We start from the raw sequence: 21635 nt of genomic DNA, 5'->3' as shown, positions 1-21635 counted from the left end.
TATTGGTTGACATAGTAGAATTAAGGAACACAAGCATCTATTGACAGATGGTCAAGTTTCCTTGGAAAACTCAGGATTTATAGAAGGAAATGCTGAATTACAATTCTATATTTTTTCTATTAAATTTTTGTTCTTTCTATAATCACATTTACTTTGGCATACTCAGATTACTTTTCTTCCCATGACACTAAGACCAATTCCTATTTTTAACCAAAATAAAAAAATTATTTGTTGCTCCTGTCTCAGGAAAAAATTCTGTGACCCATATGAAGCTCAGTCTTATTAGAAATAGTGAGAATGGATGAATTTTTTTTTCAGTTTCAAATAAAGTAGATTTGAGAAACATCAAGATCACATTTAAAGAAATCTTATTTTCTTATTTGTATTCATCAGATAAACATGTCATAATCATTCATTCTCAGACTGAAATATTTACACTGAACCAAAACCATACTGATTTTCTTACCCAGATCAAAATAACTTTGCAAAGAGTTTGGACATCTTCCAAGATAACAATTTCACCTGATTAATTGGTGCTCAATAGTGGCAATGGATATGTATGTGTCTATGGGAGAAGTGCTTCTGCCTGAATGGCTTGTGTAATAGAACGTAGTTCCTAACCAACCTAATGTAATAACTTTGATAGTAGAGTTTTAAACCAAGTAGAGGACAAGGATGGTCTGGAGAAAAAATACACGTTTAAGGAAGATGACGTCTTTGACACATCGGAACATTCTCACAGAAAGGCAATCTTCCAACTTGGCTCCATCGGTGTCTGGGCTGTTTTTGCCATATGCCAGTTTGTGACCTTGAAACAAGAAAGGGCCTGGTAGATCTGACAGGTGAGTTAACTCAGGAACTAATGTGTTAACAATAATGCCTGATAATAATGCTCACTTTACTGAATCACCATCCTCACCATACTCCATGATGGCCCCCAGTGTTAGAAGCTTTGTTCTAAGTTAATTTGCTTACAGATTTGTATTCAATATGTCTTCTCTCTTATATCTTTCCATTTTCCTAGCCCACCTCACATCACCTCCAAATTCTTAAAAAATCATTTTGTGTATAACACACACACACACACACACACACACACACACGTACGTGGCTTTTTAAATTTTTTTACAAGTAGTTCTTAAGTGGTAGCCCCCTCATGAGTAGAATCATTATTATCTGCAAATGTGTTAGACTTGTAAATTCTTGGGACCTACCCAGATCTACAGAATCTGAAACTGAAGGCTTGAGGACCAGTGTTTTGTGTTTCAGTAGGCTTAACAGACATTTTTTTTTTTTTTTTTTTTAGGTCTGGGGATGGAACCCAGAGGCATTTGACCTCCGAGCTACGCCCCCTACCCTATTTTTGTATTCTTTATTTTTGAAACAGGGTCTCACTGAGTTGCAGAGGGCCTCACTAAATAGCTGAGGCTGTCCGCAAACCACGATCCTCTGGTCTCAGCCTCCCTAATGCTGGGATTACAAGCGTGTGCCACCACGCCCAGCTTTAACAGACATTTATGATGCATGTTCAGGCTGAAGAACTACCAGCATGCAGGTGGGCTTCTGTAGCTTCAATGGTTACAACTGCAGCCTTTTGTTGTCTTTGGAGTTTTCTACTAGCACCAGCTCAGCACAACCTGGGTCTCACTTTCCTGGTGCTGACTGTATCCTTAGAGAATGCTTAGAAAACAAGCCTCCTCTACAAATGTATTCCTCCAAGTCATCAATATTGGTCTGTAGGAGTATAATCAGGACATATTTCAGTTTTATTTGGTTTACTTTCAACAGATACAATATCAAATTTTCATCAACTTTTCTTTCATCTAATGCTTTTGACTTTTTACCTACCTGCTTTCTTTCTCTTGTGATATACTACTGCCTGTTACAGCCAGGTACTTGACTAAAGGCAACACTGCTGACAAGATTTGCAATCTAGTAATTTTACTAGGTATTTCAAGTGTAGATTCAATACTTTGAATATTTAAAAAATTTGTGCAACCATAACCACAATCAACCTTATAGCACATATCACCCCCAAAAGAAACTATACCTATTAGCAAGTACCACTGCCTCCATTTCTAACACTTTACCCCAGGCTTAAGCAAATACTAATTTATTTTTTGTCTCTATGGACTTGTCTAGTTGGACATTTAAAGTAAATAAATTTATACAATATGTAGTCTTTCATGAGTGGCTTCTTTCTTTGGGCATGTTTTCAAAGTCCACGTATGTTGTAGCACATATTGGTACTTCATTTTTATTGCCAAATAATATTCTATTGAATGGATGTACCACATTATGTCTATCCATAAGTTGATAGACATTGGGCTCATTTCTATTATTATGAATATTGTCTATGACTATTTCATATACATGTTTTTATATAAACCTATGTTTTCATCTTTTGGATAACTACCTCAAAGTAAAAATGCTGGGTCACATGGTAAATCTGTTTAATCTTTTCCCAACCAGCTGCCTCATTTTACGTTCCTTCTAGGAAGAAAAATTATTTAAAAAATTTTTGGTACTGGGTATTGAACCTAGGGGCATTTTACCTCTGAGCTACAGCCCCAGCCCAATTTTCTATTCTTAATTTTGAAATGTGGTTTCACTAAGTTGTAGAGAGCTTCACCAAGTAGCTGAGGTTGGCTGTGAACCTGCATTAGGTAATATCAAGATGAGTCACACTTAGAAATAATTGATCCGATTTTTTCAATATTGCCTTATTAACTTTTCTACGGCTTCTTATTTGGTTCAGTGAGAATATTTTATTTCTACAAAATGTTTCTGTTTTCCACATCTCCATTGAAAGGGGAAAATAATCAGTAGTATGAAAGTGTTCTACTGAGGTATTGCTGTTTATGGAAGAACAGTGCATAAAGCAATAAATATCTGTAGCCAGTGATTAAGTGTAGAAGCAGAGCCAGTGTATCTGATGAATGGAAATGTCATTTACAGCTTTACATACTTCAACATCATAAATACTATTTTCTTTGTACAAGTAAAAAGATGACAACACCAAATAAACCTCGTGTATATATGTAAGTGATACAAATAAAGAAATAGGTACACATGCCAGACTGAATTATAAGTTTACTGTTTTCATATACATCTGTCACAGAGAACCCAAATGATTATTATTTTTTTCAAATAAGTTTAGATACAAGCTTTTTTTTTTTTCAAAATGGTAATTAAACCCAGGGGCAGTTTACCTCCAAGCCATACCCCAGCCCTATTTTATTTTTTATTTTGGAATAGGGTCTAAGTTGCTAAGGGTCTTTCTTAATTGCTGAGGCTGGCCTTAAATTTGCCATCCTTTTTCAGGTTCTCAAATAAAGGCTTGTGCCACCTCGCCCAGTATAAGTACAATCTTCTTATAGTGATGAATTGCTTAAGGTGGATTATATGGAGAAGAGAGGCTAAGGTTTTACATATATATATGAATGAACAAACCCTAATCATAAGGAATTAGTATGACTTAAATGCCTATGTCATAAAAATAATCTAACATTAATGTTAAGTTCAACCGATATGTACATTTCTATGTAGCCAATACTTGTAGGTTTCACCAAATACTATCCTAGTTTACTTATTTATTTTTTTATTTTTATTCTTTTGCGAAACTAGGGGTTGAACGCAGGGGCATTCTACCGCCAAGCTACACCCCCCTTTGCCCTATTTTTTAATTCTTAATTTTGAAACAGTCTAAGTTGCAGAGGGCCTCACTAAGTAGCTGAGGTTGACCGCAAACCTGTGATCCTCCTGTTTGAGCCTCCCAAGTACTGAGGTTATAAGCGTGCACCATCATGCCTGGCTCCTATCCTAGCTTGATTACATTAATATTTAGTCATTTTAAATAAAAAATATAGTGAAAATCTTTGTATAATACCAAAAGCCACTGGAACATACATTAAGTGGGTTCTGTAATTGCATATTAATTATTTATCAATAAAGTTGTCAAATATAAGTTGGAGAAGAATATTTCCAGTACTTGGGAGGCTAAAACAGAAGGTTCACAGATTCAAAACCAGCCTTAGTAATTTAGAGAGACTCTCAGCAACCTAAAGAGACCCTATTTTAAATTTAAAAATAAAAAGGGCTGGGGTGCAGCTTATAAGTAGAATGCCCCTGAGTACAATCTTTAGTCCCTCCCCCACTAAATAAATAAAAATCGGCAAAAGAAATAAATAAATACATACATAAAGTGAGAAAAACTTTATAATACATTTCTAATAACTATTTTCTTCCAGTTATATTTTTCTGTTTAAATTGTGTCCTGATAATTGTTTATTCTTCATAGCATTTTTCTAAATCAATTATCTCTACTTTTTTGATCATTGGTCAATGTATATGTTATATACATTTTAAAGCATAAATAGAAACAAATCTCAAAAGACTGAAAGAAATAATGGTACTTCCTTTGAATGTAAGTACACTATGACATTCATTAAATCTATGCCATAGACTAGTGAGTTGTTCTTACAGCTAGTTAACTTGCTATAGATAGATTTCAATTCTTGAGTTCACAGCAATGGAAAAAAACTGTCACCTTGCATGGGTATGTATGTTATTTGTTCTGTAATTTCCCTGAATTGGGCATGAATATAGATTATGGGTCAGGTATGGTGACACATGCCTATAATTCCAGTACTTGAGAGACAGACACAGGAGAATTACAGGTTCAAGGCCAGCCTCAGTAACTGAGTGAGACTCTGAGCACCCTATTCAAAACATAAAAAACGAAACAAAAAAAAATTAAAAAGGGTTGGGAATGTAGCTCGGAGTTAGAATGTTTCTGTGTCCAATCCTCAGTAACACACACACACACACACACACACACACACACACACACACACACACACAATTTAGGGCCTTTAACCCTCGTGGCATTTATTCTCATGTTTTAATAGGCTCAGGAAAGCTAAGTAATTTGGCATGTATCTCAGAGAAAGAAGACGGCCAGTATGGTGTAGTGGTTAAGAGCCAGAGTACCTGAGCAAGAGTGTCTGGGCTCAGATCAGAGCGCTGCTCTTTTATAAATGCCAAAGGTAAGTTTTGTACTAAGCTGTGTCTGTGCCATTTCTGACATGCCACTGCATGGCAGTATATTTACCCACAGTTAAGGGTATAATTTCAAGAATCAACAGCATAACTGGGATCAAGAATATGAGTATTTGTTGGATGACTAAGATATAAGTTAGTTATGCTTTTATTATTAAAAACTAATTAATTTAAGACATGAGAGGTGCCTAAGATTGGTGATAATTAGTCTAGGGCTCCTGAACATTTTCTACACATAAACATTTTTTTTTTTTTATAGTACTGGGGTTTCTGGAAACCCTTCTACCTCCGGGTTACACTCCCAGACCTATTTTTATATTTTTTAAATGTAGAAACAGGGTCTCTTAACCCAGCACAGCTGACTTCCAACCTGCGCGATCCTCCTGTCTCCGCCTCCCAAGTGCGGGGATTACAAGCGTGCGCCAGCACTCCCAGCCATAAACAATTTTTGAGGTGGGAATAGGGTCATTGAAGCAGCAAAGTCTCTGTTACCCCTCCAACCTAACCCACATTTGTGTGTGTGTGTGTGTGTGTGTGTGTGTGTGTGTGTGGTGTTGAGGATTAAACCCAGGGGCACCCTATCTCTGAGCTACATCCCAAGCCCTACTTTTTTATTCTTTATTTTGAAACAGGGTCTCTCTAAATTGTGAAGAGCCTCACTAAGTAGCTGAGGCTGGCCATGAACCCAGATTCTCCAGTCTCAACCTCCCAAGTGTGGGCAACCATGCCCGGGTAGGCCATTTACATTTTAACATTATTTGTGAATTTATCTGAAAAAAGGTACAAAGTAAAAAGTGGTCCTGAAAGTTAATAATGAAAAGAATACAGATTTGTTAAAGTCCATTAGTGGTTGATTATAACAAATAATTATATATAAATATTCTATATAAAATGGATTATGTTTTATCTACTTCATATGAAAATCCTGAATGAGCCATGTATGGTGTCCCACATCTGCAATCCTAGTACTTGGGAGGCTGAGACAGAAGGATCACAGATTTGAGGACAGTGCTGGCAACAGCAAAATTCTCAGCAATTTAGCAAGACCCTGTTTCAAAATAAAAAATAAAAAGAGTTCTGGGAGTTTAGCTCAGAGGTAGAATGACCCTGGGGTTCTTCAATCCCAAGTACCTCTCCTCACGAATTCTAAACGTTAGATGATCTGATTTGCTGCTATGGGTATATATAAAATACATAGAAAATTTGCCAATTTATGTTCTAATAGTTGTACCTGATACAGTGCTTTGAATATCATTGACTCTTTTGATTTCAAAGTGATCAAATATTAACATTATACCCATTTAAACATTTAGATTAGAAAAAGGATCTTTAACAATTATTTTTATTTTCTATAAAATCAGGGTAGTAATATTAGTAAGATATAATATTTATCAACAAAAATTTTACTTGATTGAACATTGTTGAAAACTGAGTTGCCCTACTCTTTTGCACCATTTATGTTACCAGTTTGGTTCGGTTTTGACCTTCAAGGTTTCTTGTCTCTGTTTTACATCTTTCTTCTTTAAATTTTGTTTAGCCTGGCATGGTGGTGCACACTTGTAACCCCAGTACTTGGGAGGCTGAGACAGGAGGATCACAGATTTGTGGCTAACCCCAGATACTTAGTGAGGCCCTCTGCCATTTAATGAAACCCTGCTTCAAAACAGTAAAAAAGTAAGACTGGGGGTGTAGCTTAGAGATAGAATGCTCTTGTGTTCAGTCCCCAGTACCACACACACACACACACACACACACACACACACACACACACACACAGTGTTGATTTGTGTTATGTAAACATATTTCTTTCCCTTCTTATTGATCCTCCTTTATGTTTCTATTTTTCTCCTCTCTGGGGACTTTATATTTACCTTCTCTAATTTTTCTACTTCCTTTTCTCTTTCCTATTTTCTAAAAAAGTCATTTTCTTTTTTAGTAATGTCTTAAAGACACTCTGCTATTGCCTGTCGGTAAAGAAAAAGATTAAAAGAAGGGGTGGGGAAGGGGCGGGGCAGGCCAGCTGGTTAACTTGGAGAAAAAAAGGAAAATGGACACAACTGGGTTCTGTTCCTGAACACTCATGAATCATGAGCATTTGTTAAGGTTTCAGTTGAAGCGTGGATGCAGTGTTGTAACTAGGTTTATGGTGACAGTTCATCTATCACAAGTACTTTCTTGTTGAATGGGGAAAACTTTACATATGTTGAGAAATAAAAGTGATGTTTAAAGAAAAAGTAATAGGAAATCCAAAGAGTTGTCCAACAATCTTTTGAAAAACCAGATAGTAACAGAGAAAGACACAGAGGATACTAAATATACACATAGCCTTCCCAACTAAAACTACTCTTGCTTGTATTACAAATAATAACTGCTAATCATATGTGAATTGATATGACTAAAGTTACAATTATTATAAATGTCAGCTAGATTATTTAATGTCATTGGAATATAATAAGCACAAAAACCTTCATTTTAGAGTCATTCATTTAATACTTTAAAGTTATGCATTTGGTTGTTTGGTTCAAATTAAAAATTAATCAGCAAATACACGAGCAGTATAAAATATAAGTACAGAATGAATGTTATTTTGGCAAAAGATACAATCAACTCTTTTTTTTTTTTTTTTGGTACTGGGGATGTAACCAAGGGGCATTTTTGAAACAGGGTCATACTGAGTTGCAAAGAGCCTCACTAAGTAGCTGAGGCTGTCCTCAAACCGCGATCCCCTCTCTCAGCTCAGCCTCCCAAATGCTGGGATTACAAGTGTGTGCCACCATGCCTGGCTGATACACTCAACTCTTTGTAACAGATTTGCTACAAAATTCCAGTAATAAAATACTTAACTTGAAGCTCTTAAGGTTTTCCTTTGGACCGTCTTTACAAAGGTGGCCAAATTTATTAAATCAATTCTTCTAGCTAGCTATGGACATTCTGAGATGGAAATCATATTCTTAAAGAATGGATCACCGTATTGAAAAATTTAGACTTGGGACTAAGAAAAAGAAAACAAACATATATAAATTTCAGTTGTAAATGGCACAAGGTGTGTGTGTGTGTGTGTGTGTGTGAGTGTGTGTTACCCAGGGGCATTCTACCTCTGAGCTACACCCCAACCTTATTTTATTATGTTTGAAACAGGGTCTCACTAAATTGCAGAGGGCTCACTAAGTTGTTGAGGCTCTCCATGAACCTGTGATCCTCTGGTCTCAGCCTCTCAACTACTGGGATTACAGGTGTGTGCCACCACACCTGGCTAGGACAAGTTATTTTAGAAAAGAATTGTTTATATCTCTGTGTTTAGCTTTAAAGTTATGCAATGTTTAAATAATATTAATTTGGTCATAAAAGCATGAGAGAGCATTAGATAGTATACAATATTATTCTTTAGTTTTAGTCATTACAGAATTTTTTGCCAAATGATCAAAACCCTTCAGAATTATACCTTACCAACTTGTAAATCTTGAAAAAAGTACTATTACTGGATAATATTTGTTCTATATTGATTTTCAAATGTTTCAAACTACAAACTTAAAAGTTAACATTTCTCATCTGTGATAAATGAAAAAAATAACATGACCTCTATTTTACTCATTAATCAATAGAATTTATCATTTTTAACTCTCAAGTTCCCTGATGGTCATGTATTCTTTGTAATAATGATCGCATCTTAAACATACAAATCTAAACTAGGAGCTGAGTGTCGTGGCACATGTTTGAATCTTAGTATTTGGTAAGCTGAGACAGGAGGGTTGCAGGTTCAAGGCCAGCCTCAGCAACTTAGCGAGGCCTTCTGTAACTTAAGACCTTGTTTTAAAAAAAAAAAAAAAAAAAAAAAAAAAAGATCTGGGAGTATAGTTCAGAGGTACAGTGTCGCTGGGTTCAATCTCTAGTACTACCAAGAAAAGAGAACAGGTCAACAAAACCAAGATGCCTTTTTGTTTTCCTTCCCATGTTCTTTGTTGTTTTACTGCAGGGTGAGAAATTTCTAGCAAAATTATCCTGTTGTGATTTTATGGGCACCTATCTAAGAAATTCAGTGTATATTCCAACTTACAGAGTTAAATTATTTAGAAGTTGAATTTGTTCCAAACATATCCACATTTTCATAGAAATAGTCTAAGTTAGAATGATGTTTTATGGTGTTAAAGAGTGTGAAAACCAGTATCAGAGGAATGTTGATAGAGGATCTCTCTCTCAGGGAAGGTTATTCCCATTAGGCTTAGTCATTTCAGTTTTTAGTGTTGTCCCCCTCTTACTGACCACTACTCATTGCATTTTTGTTACTAGTGAATATCTGATTAAATAAAAAAAAATTCTACTGTCCTTTGTTTATATAGCCCTAAGTACACAGAATTTATATACTTTCTGCTTTGGGTTATAGTAAAAAAAAACAAACACACACACACACACAAAGCTCTGCCTCTATTTATGGAGTAAAGAAGGACTGTGAAGGGCATGGTGGCACATTCCTGGAATTCCAATATTTGGAGGCTTCCACAAAGAGGCTGCAGGTTCAAGGACAGCCTCAGCAATGAAGGGAGGGAGAATGTCAGTAACTTAGTTTCAGAAATGGAGGTAGAATGCCCCTGGTGCAATCCCTAATATCCATCTACCCCCAAAACACAAAACACACACACACACACACACACACACACACACACACACACACACACACCACGAGAGAGGGGGGAGGGAGGGAGGAAGGGGGGATGGAACACAAGAACAAGCCAAGCAGTTTAGTTTCAATTTTGGAGAGAGAGGCTGGGGGGGGGGGCAAAAGAACAAGCATTTTAATTTGAGAGAGAGAGAGAGAGAGAAAGAGAACAAAAGAGGAAGCATTTTAGATTTGTTACCCTCTCCTGTTTTTTGGTGGTAGTGGAGATTGACCCCAGGGGCATTCTACCTCTGAATTATATATCACTGAAATAGATAAGAAATAAATATTTATTTGAGAGTGAAATACATAGGAAGTCATGCCTACAGCATGACTCCCCCCACTCCAGCTATGAGATGTATTCGTGTTCAGTGCTGTGCAGTGGCAAGGTAGAACAAAAATAAAACAAGAAAAATTGTGACTGGAACATTCTACGATTAGCAGAGATGTGAAGTAGAATAACATAAAAGCTATTGCTCTCTCCAAATCTAAAACTAAACTGCTGGGTGATTTGTCTCAAAACTTAAGCTAATATGTGTTTGCCAGTATAGGATTCTGATGGGCGAATACTAAATCTCTAATCAATATGTGTTTAATGTTGCTTGGTGTCCATTTAGAAAAGTATTTCTTCAAAAGCTCAATGCCATATCTGTTATTAGGCTTTTTACTTGACCTAAGAAAAAATTCTCTCCAAACCATTGTCTTGTTTGTGGGAAATACTTGACCGTATTTCTTAATTTAGAACTGTTTCTTTTCCATTTTCTTAAGCGAAGGCTTCTATGTGCTGCTTTACTTTAAAAATACCATATATGAACTCTGACTTTAAAAAAAACACTACACAGTCCCTTAACCATTCTCCTGGGAATTGATACTTGTGGGTTGTTTTCTTCCTTACTCCCGTCTCCTAATAGTATTTCCTAAGGAGATAAGACAGTGGAAGCTTTCTGTCCATTTGTCTTTAAATTTGGGTTTCATTTATATGAAATAACAACTGAGAATTTAATAGAAGTTTCTAATCATAAATCATTTTAAGTAAAATTCTATTTTGCATGAGTTGTCTTCTTTCGAAACTTCTTCAGAAATGATTAGATCCAAAATCTCCTGCAATACTTCACTCATTTATTTTCAAATTAAAGTCCTTTCTCGTAAGTGAATAGTAGGTATTGATTTGTGGCTCTTTACTCATTTATAGCCATAATGCAACAAGAATTTTATCATCAATCTTTATGGCTTATAAACATTTTATCTTGAAAGGCAAATTTGGGTTATTTAGCAACATTTTACTATAATTAATGGAATGAGATCTGATTTTCATAGAATTTCCCCCAAATAACTGAACTGAGCAAAAGAAACGTGTATTGTAGAAGCTAAATTAATACAAAAGTAATATAATACTCCATTGTTGGGATGACCTTTTTTAGACATTGTGTGTAAGAAATAAAAATCACCTTTTAAATATCCTCATTAAAGAGATTTATGCTGATAAAAAGCAATTAGTAGCAAGCCTCACCTCGGAGTATTAAACAATGATTTAGGCTCTCAGTTGATAACCATCCCTTTCAGTTAGAATTGTGGATGCAATATCTTTCGTCCACAGCTTCAGATATTGGAGAACACAGTGCTTCATCAGAGTGATCCAAAGAAATTGAGATTTGGCTCAAAGGCTGGCAAAGTTAATAATAAAAGTTTGACTTACCTTCTCAGGAAGTTTATTACATTCTTTCATTCTTTAAGCCTTTTCTCCTAGAAACGGTGCACCATAGTAGGAAACCAGGGTCATTAATGAAATAATTGACAGAATATATTATTTGTATATACTGAGTCAATTGTGATACCAACATTTCATGTAGACAATAATGGGCATCTAATTCTTTTCTTCTTCGTCCTCATGCTGGGGAAGAAACTCTACCTTTGAATCATTAAAAAACTGAAAAAAGATGTACTTGGCTATTTGGCTGTCTAATTTTGGTGTGGAAACCTGCCTTAAGTGATATGAAATATTCTTCCTTAGCTCTCAATCGCATTACCTTGGTGCAGCTCTTGCTGCTACACCCTGTGGCAAAACAAACTACTTAAGTCGCCCTGGGGTGCCTTTTGTGGAGCCACTCAGAGTAGGAAGAAAGAAACAAAGAGCTTAGATAGAGATGCACAGGCCATAAAAAAACAAACAAAAAACAAAGAAAAACAAGGCAGGAGAAGAAGAGAGATAGGGGAAGGGAAGAAAAGCCACTGGGCCAAGAATCCTAAGATCACATGTACTCTTAAAATTTGGCTAATTATTTCCACCATCATCATCATCACCACCATCAGCCTGGGGAAGTTGCTTTCAGAGAGCTAGAAAATCTATTCTGAATCAATGAGGGTCTTTTCTCTTTCATAAGCCCCTCCCAGGAAAGGGAGAAATAAAAAAAAAATACAGTCAATCCGATATTTTCAGAGTTTTCGCTTTTGCAGGATGGTCATTTATTTTCTCATCAGGAAGTGTGTTTCTGCCCTTCATGGCAACGTGGTTTCTCATCGACTGCTGGATGCGCCTTGGGAATTGAAGGTGCTTAAGGAAACCTTTCTACCCGTGGCTCACTGGGTTCTTACTGGAAGAAGGCCTGTACTGGGCCGGGGAGGCCTAATCAAGACCTCAGTCGTCTAAAAGGCCTGTGCACGCCCATCCTGCCACCTCTCTCCAGAGGGTGGAGGTAAAAGCAGCCCGCAATCCACTCCCCAGCGCTCTCCACTCCCCAAATTCCTCCTCCACATTTCAGGCGCATTTCGCAGATGCCACCTGTTCCTGACGCTTACTCTTTTTCTGCCATCACACTGACAGTGAATTTGCCCTGCGACAACCTTGTCAGGCAAGGCAGCCCCCTGCCCAGAGCAGAGCGTTAGGACCCTTTTGGAGGCAGCCCCACTAGGATGTGGCAAAGCCCTTCCCACACTTCGGTCCACCCTAGATGGCGAATTCCAAGCGAACCTCAGGGCTAGGAAGATTTTTACATCATCAGATCCTTCTCTGTCAGTACCTGGCCGGGCCCCTGAGGCTGTCAGGTAAGCCGAGTCCAGTGGTGCTTGGGCGCTGGGCCTCTGGCACAATTCGTACGCGGTCCCGCCAAAGGCTGTAACCTCTGGCGCACTCAGGCAAACAGTGCCACCTGGTAGAGCGTGAACAGTGGTGCTTTAAAAATGCAACACTAACCCCTCCTACATTCGTTGTCAAATCCCTTCACGATCCCTAGGCAGGCAGCGGATTCTGCGCCTGGGAGACGGGCCGGGGGACCGCGGCCCTCGGGGGCACAAATACCCTCGGGAGACCCGCCCGGCGCGGGGCGCCGTGGATGCCCGGGGTCCCCGGTCCCCGCGCCCCCGCGCACGCCGCGCTCCGCCGACGCCGACTTCGGAGTTCCTCCTGCCTTGTATGGAGGGCTGCTCGGGGCCGGCCTCCGCCGAGCTCTGACGCCCGGCCCTCCCGCTGCCCACCCCCCGCCCTCCCTCCGCCCGGCCCAGCCCGCGAAGGCGGCGAGCCGCCGCCCCCGCCCCGCCGGCCCCCGCCCGCCCGCGCCGCCGCCCACTCCGCCCCCGCCCGCGCCCCGCCGACCGCGGATAAATCGGGAGGAACCGAGCGGCGGGCGAGAGCGCGGCGCCGGCGGCGGGCCCAGGTCTCTTTCCAAAGTCGCCCTTGATGGCGGCGGAGGCGAGGCGGCCGCGGCGCGCCCCAGCCCAGACGCGCTAGTGGCCGGCGCCCCCGCCCGCTCGGTGCAGCCCCAGCCCCAGCTCTAGCCCGAGCCCCTTCTCCAGCCCCAGCCCCAGCTCCAGCTCCAGCCCCAGCCCCAGACCCTTCCCCAGCTCCAGCCCCTTCTCCACCCCCAGCTCCAGCTTCAGCTCCAGCCCGATCCAGCTCCAGCTCCAGCTCCGGCTCCGGCTCCGGCTCCAGCCCCGGCCCCCCGCTCCGGCCGGGGCGCCCCGCTCCCGCGCCCCCGGCGCCTTCCCCGCCTGGGAGGGAGGGATCGATCTTCGATGGCGAAGATGGCTGCTGGCTGCCTGCTGGCCTTGACTCTGACACTTTTCCAATCTTTGCTCATCGGCCCCACGTCCGAGGAGCCGTTCCCCTCGGCCGTCACGTAAGTCGGCGGGCTGGCGGGCGGGGGGCGCGGGCCGGGGCTGCGGGGGGCGCGGGGCGGAGCGGGGCGCATTCCTGGGGAGCCCCGCCGACGGGCGCCGCGGCTCAGCCCGAGTCCAGGAGGATGCCCCAGACCGGAGAGTTGGACTGGACTCAGGGGGGTGAAAAGTTTCCAGCCACAGCCCTGCTCTCATCAAACCCACTTCCACGAAAAGTTGTGTTTGGGGGCTGAGTATTTTTACAAATAGTCAATTTCAGGCTCGCCCGGGGAGCTCGGACTTCTCTCGCGCTCGGGCCCGGGAGGATGCTCTCTGATGGCGGGAGTGCCCGGACTCCTTCAGGTCCCGCGTCCCCGCGCACCTGAGGCCTCTCCGACCCGGAGCTGCTCGCTCCCCAGCCGAGCGCGCGGGGACCGGGCTGGGCGAGCGGAGCTCCCCGGCCCTCACTGGAAACACCTCCGGGCTGACAGACGCGCGGTTCCTGTCCTTAGAATGAACAGCACCCCTATTCTTTTAGAGAGGGGCTGCTGTTTCTACAGTCTCCGGCAATTTTCTCCTATTTTTAACATTTCTAAAATAACTTTTAAATTAAAAAAAAACTCGTTGCTATTCTGGAAGCAGAGCGGTGAAAGGCAGGAAGGGAATGGAATCTAACAGTTCTCTCTTAGGTTGCAATAAAGAAGCAAAGTCAGTGGAACGTATAAATATATACATATTTTTAAGTGCGCTGAATAGCCTATCAGGCATTCTGGGAAAACATTTATTTTGGTTCTTGAAGCTACTTTCAAGCTTCTAAGAGTAGGTAATCTTAAGTGGATGAGTCACTTTAATGCATTTTACAAAAACAAAGCCCAAGGTAGCCTTCCCGGTATTTATGCTGCTGGGAATTATTTGCTGTCCTTTGTTAGTCGAGTGCTGAATATTGGAGATTTTGGTGGGTACCGACAGTGCCCCTTTGCCGGCTCAAACCCTGAAGCTGTTATTTAGGATTCAGCTGGAAGTACTTATTACTTCAGGTGTCGGTGCGAGAATCTAGAGGATGCACGTTCTAACCCGTAGAAGGGGAGTGTCTTTTTTTTTTTTTTTGGCATTGATTTACAGTAACGTTACTCTTTAGATAATCTTCCATAAAAATGATTGCAGATCTCTTTTGTTATATAGAAGCAGAAGGGTAAATGTCATCTGTAGATCTTTGTTTTATTGGCAAAGCGTCCTCTGGATTTTTTTTAAACATAAAAGGTGCGAAAATTTTTTAAAAATATGCTTCAAAATCATTCACTTTTATTAAGAAATCACACTTCCATTTATTTGATTTCAAGTCTTATTTGTAGCATGGCCTATTAAGTGAGACCTCAAGTGACTCGTTTGCGTTTGTGTTAAGTAAGTAGAGGCTTTTTAAGAGTCATGTTCTAAATGTGTACGGATCACACATTTTAAAAGTGTTGTTTTAGATTGACAGCTTAGCAGTATTTCTATCATTTGGGGGAATGTATCATCACATTTGGGGAAGACTATGGGTTTTCAAAATACAAAAAATGACCACATTCTATTCCTGAAAATACCGTGGAAAAATATTAAAGTAAAAATCCTATTGCAAGAACAGTATCTACAATAAATGTTTTCTTTAAATTAAAATAACTCAGTTTTCATAGTCAGAAGCTTACATGAGATACAAGAAAGAGAATAAATAGTGGGCTAAAATGGGAATTAGGGCACCACATTTTTTTTTTTTGTCATTGAAAGGATTTGAATGTTTTTTTCTTACAGTGGGAACAAGATATTTCAAATTATTATGAAACTATTATTTCATGAAATAAGAACTTAAAAGATTTTGTAAAGCTAAACCCAGCTCCTGTAGGTAATAGTAGAAGGCTTTTGCATCTGCTGTTATTTATTTGAAAAGTTAGTACCACCACCTTCTGAGGAGAGGAGAAATGATAACTGCCATGTGTTAGATTTCAGAATAAACTTTCTGAAATTAAAAATGTGGCATTAATTTCACCAAGATGTGGTGCCATTTGCTCTTCATGCATGAAGATATTTCATATGCAGTGTGTATCAGGATAAATCTCAAACTTTTTGGAAAAAATTCAAATGTATGAAAGCTGAGTACAAAGATTATAGTAATCACTAAAGGCAAATTATGCTTCTCTATATAAATTTCTCTGGAAATTATTAATAGATTCTTTTGTTTTCCTGGTAATTTTAGTTTTTAGAGAAAAAGTAATATGAGAAGTTTTTATCAGAAGAGGAAGAACATGCCATTAACACACTATAAAACTAATTAGGCTCTAATTGGAGTTGGGCTTGAATTACAATTAGTATTTCAAAGTTTTTTTTTTTAGTACTGTTTACCATGGTATGCAGGGCTTAAGTTTTATTATAATAAAACATAAATAGTCTGTCATTCTAAATATCTACTTCAGTTTTCTGGCTGTTGGTTTAACAAACATTCTTCTATAGCATATAATTCTGAATTAAAATAGTAATTAAACTATCCTAAGAATTAATACTAAAATAACTGGAGTTTATTTTTTTCACCAAAGAAATTTTGATACCATACTTTTTCTGAGTTAGATTGTTTTTTTTTCAAAAATATTTGTCTTGACAAGGTATGAAACAAATATGTGATGTGATAGTAGCCACCGAATACATATTGATTTATGTTTAAGTAGGAAATACATCATTTTTAGTGGTGGTTTAAAATGTAGTTTTCAAAAAGTGCAGCTTTCTAGAAATAATTTCTTGGCACATATATTAAAACACATGTGTTTTCAAATTTTAAGATTACATCTATGATGTTAATTTAAATATGTTCTTATTTTAGAATCTACTTGTAAATCTAGATTTGTAAAAGCATGCTAGTTTTATTGTTCATATTAAACTTTTATCTGTCATATCAAAAGACCAGTCAAAAACAATTGGCTGAAAGCCCATTTATATATGGAGATTTTAATATAAACTGTTTAATAATATACATAATTAAAATAGATACATACAAGAAATAAGAGAATAAAATTTTATAAAAGAACAGAGCTTTTGAAAATTAAACACTTATGTTATTTTTTCTGTTATTACACAAATTTATATTTTAAGATTATAGAAAAGAAATTCCTGCATATCATGACATTGGAGTAAATATCTATTCTAAGCATTAAAAGTAACAAAGCTATTCTATACACAGGGAACTGTGTATTATGATAAAATGTGAAAATATATTAAATATAAAATAAAACAATGAGCATTCATAAATCCTTTGTTTAGATCTTCAGTTTGTTCTTTAGTTTACCCATAAAACAGCATTTATTATTCTCTAGGGGTGGGCTTAAGCATGCAACATTAGGTTTTTTTTATATAAGTGGTGACATAATTTTACATTTGTTATTGTACATAGGTATGTATGCAGCTATTTGTGCTTGCATTTCAGTGAGCATTAGGAGGGTTGTAATGAGTATAATCTAAAAATATATTTTGAAAAGATACAAGAATCTAAGCTTGTTATGGCTAATAAAAAGAAAATCAAGTATATCTATATTTTCATCTTTTATTAATTTTAATTTAATAAATACATAAGAGACCAGAATATAAAGTAGGTAGTTCATTTTCAAAAGATAAAAAACTTATCACTCTCTTTCTTCAAAGAAACCTGGCTGCATAAATTCGTTTTTGTTTTTTCTCCAATATAGATAGCAATAGCAATAAATTACTCTTTCTTCTAGGACTCGCATATTTTTTGCCAAAAACATAAAAACATGCAAATAATGCACTGTGTTTGAATATAGTATTTACTTTTAGTAGTATATATTCATAAGGAAGGACAATGCGTTTAGGAATTTTTAGAATAATTTAGGAAATGTTCCCCAAACAAACTCTAGAGTATCCTTGTGTAAAATATAGGAATGAGGTTTCCTCTTTTTTCCCTATTTTTGAATACAGAAGTAAATTTCCAAGAAAGTAACCATTTCTTCTTAATTCACATCATATTTCCTATTATGTATTTCCAAACTATAATTTTTAACTAGAGATTTATTTGGGTAAAATGGAATATATTTTTGACATATGCAATTTGTTGATATTCTTTTGTGTTATGTGTGTGGACATAAATAGTTCCAACATAAACCTACCTAGAATATTAAAGAAAAAAAAAGTTTGTTTCAGTGTTTTTAAAGAGTAGCATTTTATTATATATTAAAGTGATGGCCTCCCATTATTTACATTAAAAGAGCCTTTGGGGTAGTATTTCAAAAAGCACATAAGCTGCTTGTTGTGGAGAACTGATTCTGGTCCATTATGTCTACTGCTTTTACTTAATGCTTGTCGTGTGTATCTGCAATGCCAGGACATGTGTCTACCAATCCTTCTTTTCATTGACTGAGTAGGGCCACAACTGTTCCCAGCCTTTCATACAGTTGCTTTCCCCCCCAACCTGGAACTGGGCCTTGAAGGCCAACCACGAAGCTTGCACAGGATTCATGTTTCTTTTGTGTGTACTAAAACTGAAAATGGGATTATCACATGGTTTGCAGAGTTGAAAGAATAATGCGATTCACTTCAATGTCAGTGGAGTAAAACTGGTAGCACCTGGTGAGGGAAAAATATGGTGGACTGGCTCTGTTACCCATCTTGTCTTTGAGAGTCCAAAAGATTAACATTGCACAACTAAATAACTTGTGTTTATATAATTATGGTATTCTATTTAGTAGGTAATATGTAGGCAAACATTCATGCATGTATGTGTGTACACGTGTTTTTCAACTCCAAGAGGTTTGTTGCAGTAAAAAAAAAAAGAAAAAACTCTGTAAGGTAAGTTTATTAGTGAGTTTCATGGTGTGAGATTCTCAAAGTATTCTTTTAACACTAGCACTTAAGAATAATTTGTTAATCAAGTGAGACATTGTATACAACAACTTGAAAACTGTCCACATCCTACAAAGAAGAGTTTTAATTAATGAGTGAGAAAAATGATGCTTTTTAAAGATAATTGTGTCATCTTTTAAGTAAAACAAGTATTGGAAAGAAACTGTTGCACTTGAGATCTTGGTCACCTGTTAAAAAGTTTTTTTGCCTAATAAGCAATTTAGTTTTTTGATTTAGATATAGTATGCTTTGAAGTTTGTAAGTATGAAATATAATTGGCAGTATGATATTTTAGAAATTAAAGCAGATGTGCATAGGATTTATAATTTTATTTGTAATATATAAACTTTTAAGGTATCCTTCCTTGTGTTTTGTAGTAATTCAATACACAGGAATGTGTATTGTAATATGTGTTTTGTAGTAATTCAATACACAGGGATAAACTGTTATTAGTAATATTTTAAAAAATTGAGTCAAGGAAGTGGCCATTGCTCTTCTAAAATTTGCCATTTTTTTTGTACAGATTCTAACAAGATTATGAACAAGAAAAGGATTAAAAATTGTGGCCTCCACGTACCGGCAGTTTCATTTTTAATTTCAGTAATTCAAAATAAGACTGTTATATATAAAGCAATATTTGAAGTTCTCTTTGAATATAAATGTGGGATATTTCTGGCTAAATGTTATTTTAACATTTGCTTCTGCTGATTTTTTCTTAAACCATATGCTCTGTGGATTAAAAAATTAGGATACATTTAAAATTCTATATTGTAAGTGGAAGAATAACTTAAGCTAGAAATGATGGCAGTAGACAATAATAATGTTGACCATTTTAGATGATATAGTTTTGGGAATAATCATACTGTATTTTAGGTTCTTTTTCCTGAGTAATTAAAAATTTAGTACAATGGTTTCCTGCCATATGATGACAAATAATTCCTGGGTTCTTTTATTCAAGTAATTCATTTTTAGTTTCTCCTGTATATATATACTTGCACACAATTACTATTAATTATGATTTATTATTTGCATAGGACATCAAATCAAGTGAGGATTTTTTTTCTCCAAAGTTACCCATGACCAGACTTTAAGTTTAGGTTCTTCTTAATTGAATGTACATTCACTGTTGGAGAGGACTTCCTCTTACTACTAGACATTTCTGTCTAAGGGAAATTGTTGAGAAATTTAGGTGTACAGATAAATCTATAGCACATAATCAATACTTCCATCAAAAAATGCCAAACAGTTGAGACACCTTTTTTTTTTTGATATTTGCCTGCACATTGTGGGGATAATTAGGGAAAAGACAGGAAACAACTAATAAAATGATTCCTTTCTAAGGTGCACACTACTAGGCTACATAAAGGAATAAACAATAAAGACTTATTTTGAGAGTTAAAAGAGAAATAGCTCAATAAAATAAATGGGGTCATCCACACTGGGAAGATCTCTTGTTTTTAGAATGTGATCAACAGGCCTTGTGAAAATGCTGTGAGGAGCAATGCAGAAAAGTGGGGCAGAGAAAAGAGTCCTCAGATTTACTATGTCCAGAATTATGTTAAAGATGCAAAAGGTAGCAATTGGTTATTTTCCCTATCTTCTTTACCTCCCCCCATTTTCCATCAGCTTGATTATGCTTGAAATGCTGTGCACTAAGCATAAAAAATCATTTTTAGAGGCCTAAATATTCAAACTTTACCTTAGAGATGAAAGATAATAAAATTTTCCAGATCTAAAAAAAAAAACAGTACTTAAAAATTATTACTTTTAAAGTACAACTCCGAGTAACTGGTTCATTGATAAGTAATATTGGTATATCATTGTAATAAGAGTTTGCCTGCTAATTGTCAAGAGTGAGGTTTTGTTAGTACATTTTTTCCCCATTAAATTATAAAAAATGAAATAGCTTACAGATGGGGCGTTTTCTAAGTAGCATACATAAGAATATTTAGACCTCTGAGTACACATTATCTCTTGTTTTTAGAAACAGTTTTAATTTACATGGCTTCTTTTAATATCATCTGCTTCAAATACTTATGATACCAAATATAATTTAGTTTAGCCATTAATGCATTTATTATTATTTAGTGAAAATTATGTACTGCACCAAGTTACATGCTGAGAATACAAATTAAGGAAGGCTAATTTCCATGGAAGACATTTGCAACTCCAGGCTGAGTATGAAACAGAAGAACACATCAAAGCACGACCAAGCAAAAGGCGCATCCTATGTCCAAAAAGCATCACCCAAAGCATCATGCACTGTTCTGTTAGGCTTGGGCTTTGTGGATGGGAAGAGATGCTAATAAAACTTGTCTTGAGTCTAGCTTATATATTTCTTGAATCAAGATCTTAGAAGGGAATGGACAGTGTTCACAGCACATGAATATTTGTAGTAGCTCTGCTCTAGGTACCAAAACACAAAATTTTGTCTTCAGCCTATGTTGCTGTTGGAATTTTTTAATTAAGAAAAAGTAGATTTTGCATCATAGTATGTAGATGGATTAAAAGAGCATCCGTATTAGTGGCAGAGGTAATGAGAGCAGTTAGTAGACTATTCCGGCCTTCACTGGAAAAGATATGCTCCTGTTCTAAAAAAGACTTGTGACAGTGTGAAAATGAAACAGCTTTGAAATATACAAATATACTGTAGGAATAAAATTTTAGGCCTGGGTAATTATGGGATTTGGCAGTTAGAAGCATTGGGGATGATGCAAAGACCTTTAGTAGCTAGATCATGTTTCATTAAACTTTGTAGACTAGAGAAGAGGAGATGAATACCAGATTGGTATTGTGGTTGGGGAACAGATTCACTCTTGGGCAATTTAAGTTTTTAGTGTCTTGCAGATGTTTGTGAAGACCTTGGAAATATGTATCTGAAGGCAGTTTAGAGGAAAATTCGGAAAGCAACATCCTTGAAGCCAGAACTAGGATTTGTTCATTTATTGGCTTA

At 37.4% G+C, this 21635-nt stretch overlaps 1 protein-coding gene across 10 annotated transcripts in view; it reads left to right on the top strand.

Annotated features, from left to right (window-relative positions):
- Positions 1-13732: 13732 nt before the first annotated feature.
- The window catches only part of CACNA2D1 (calcium voltage-gated channel auxiliary subunit alpha2delta 1), a gene marked incomplete at both ends in the record, with an annotated part of 507019 nt that continues 499116 nt past the window's right edge, over positions 13733-21635 (top strand). For all 10 annotated transcript variants that reach the window (XM_080701701.1, XM_080701708.1, XM_080701709.1 and 7 more), the window contains one exon: positions 13733-13827. In XM_080701701.1, the coding sequence (XP_080557827.1) occupies positions 13733-13827 (95 nt within the window). The remainder of the gene's footprint in view (positions 13828-21635) is intronic.

The sequence above is a fragment of the Muscardinus avellanarius genome (genome assembly GCF_963383645.1).
Source record: "Muscardinus avellanarius genome assembly, chromosome: 9".
NCBI lineage: Eukaryota > Metazoa > Chordata > Mammalia > Rodentia > Gliridae > Muscardinus > Muscardinus avellanarius.
Note: the sequence above shows the minus strand (reverse complement) of the source record. Positions and strands in the feature narration are given on the sequence as shown.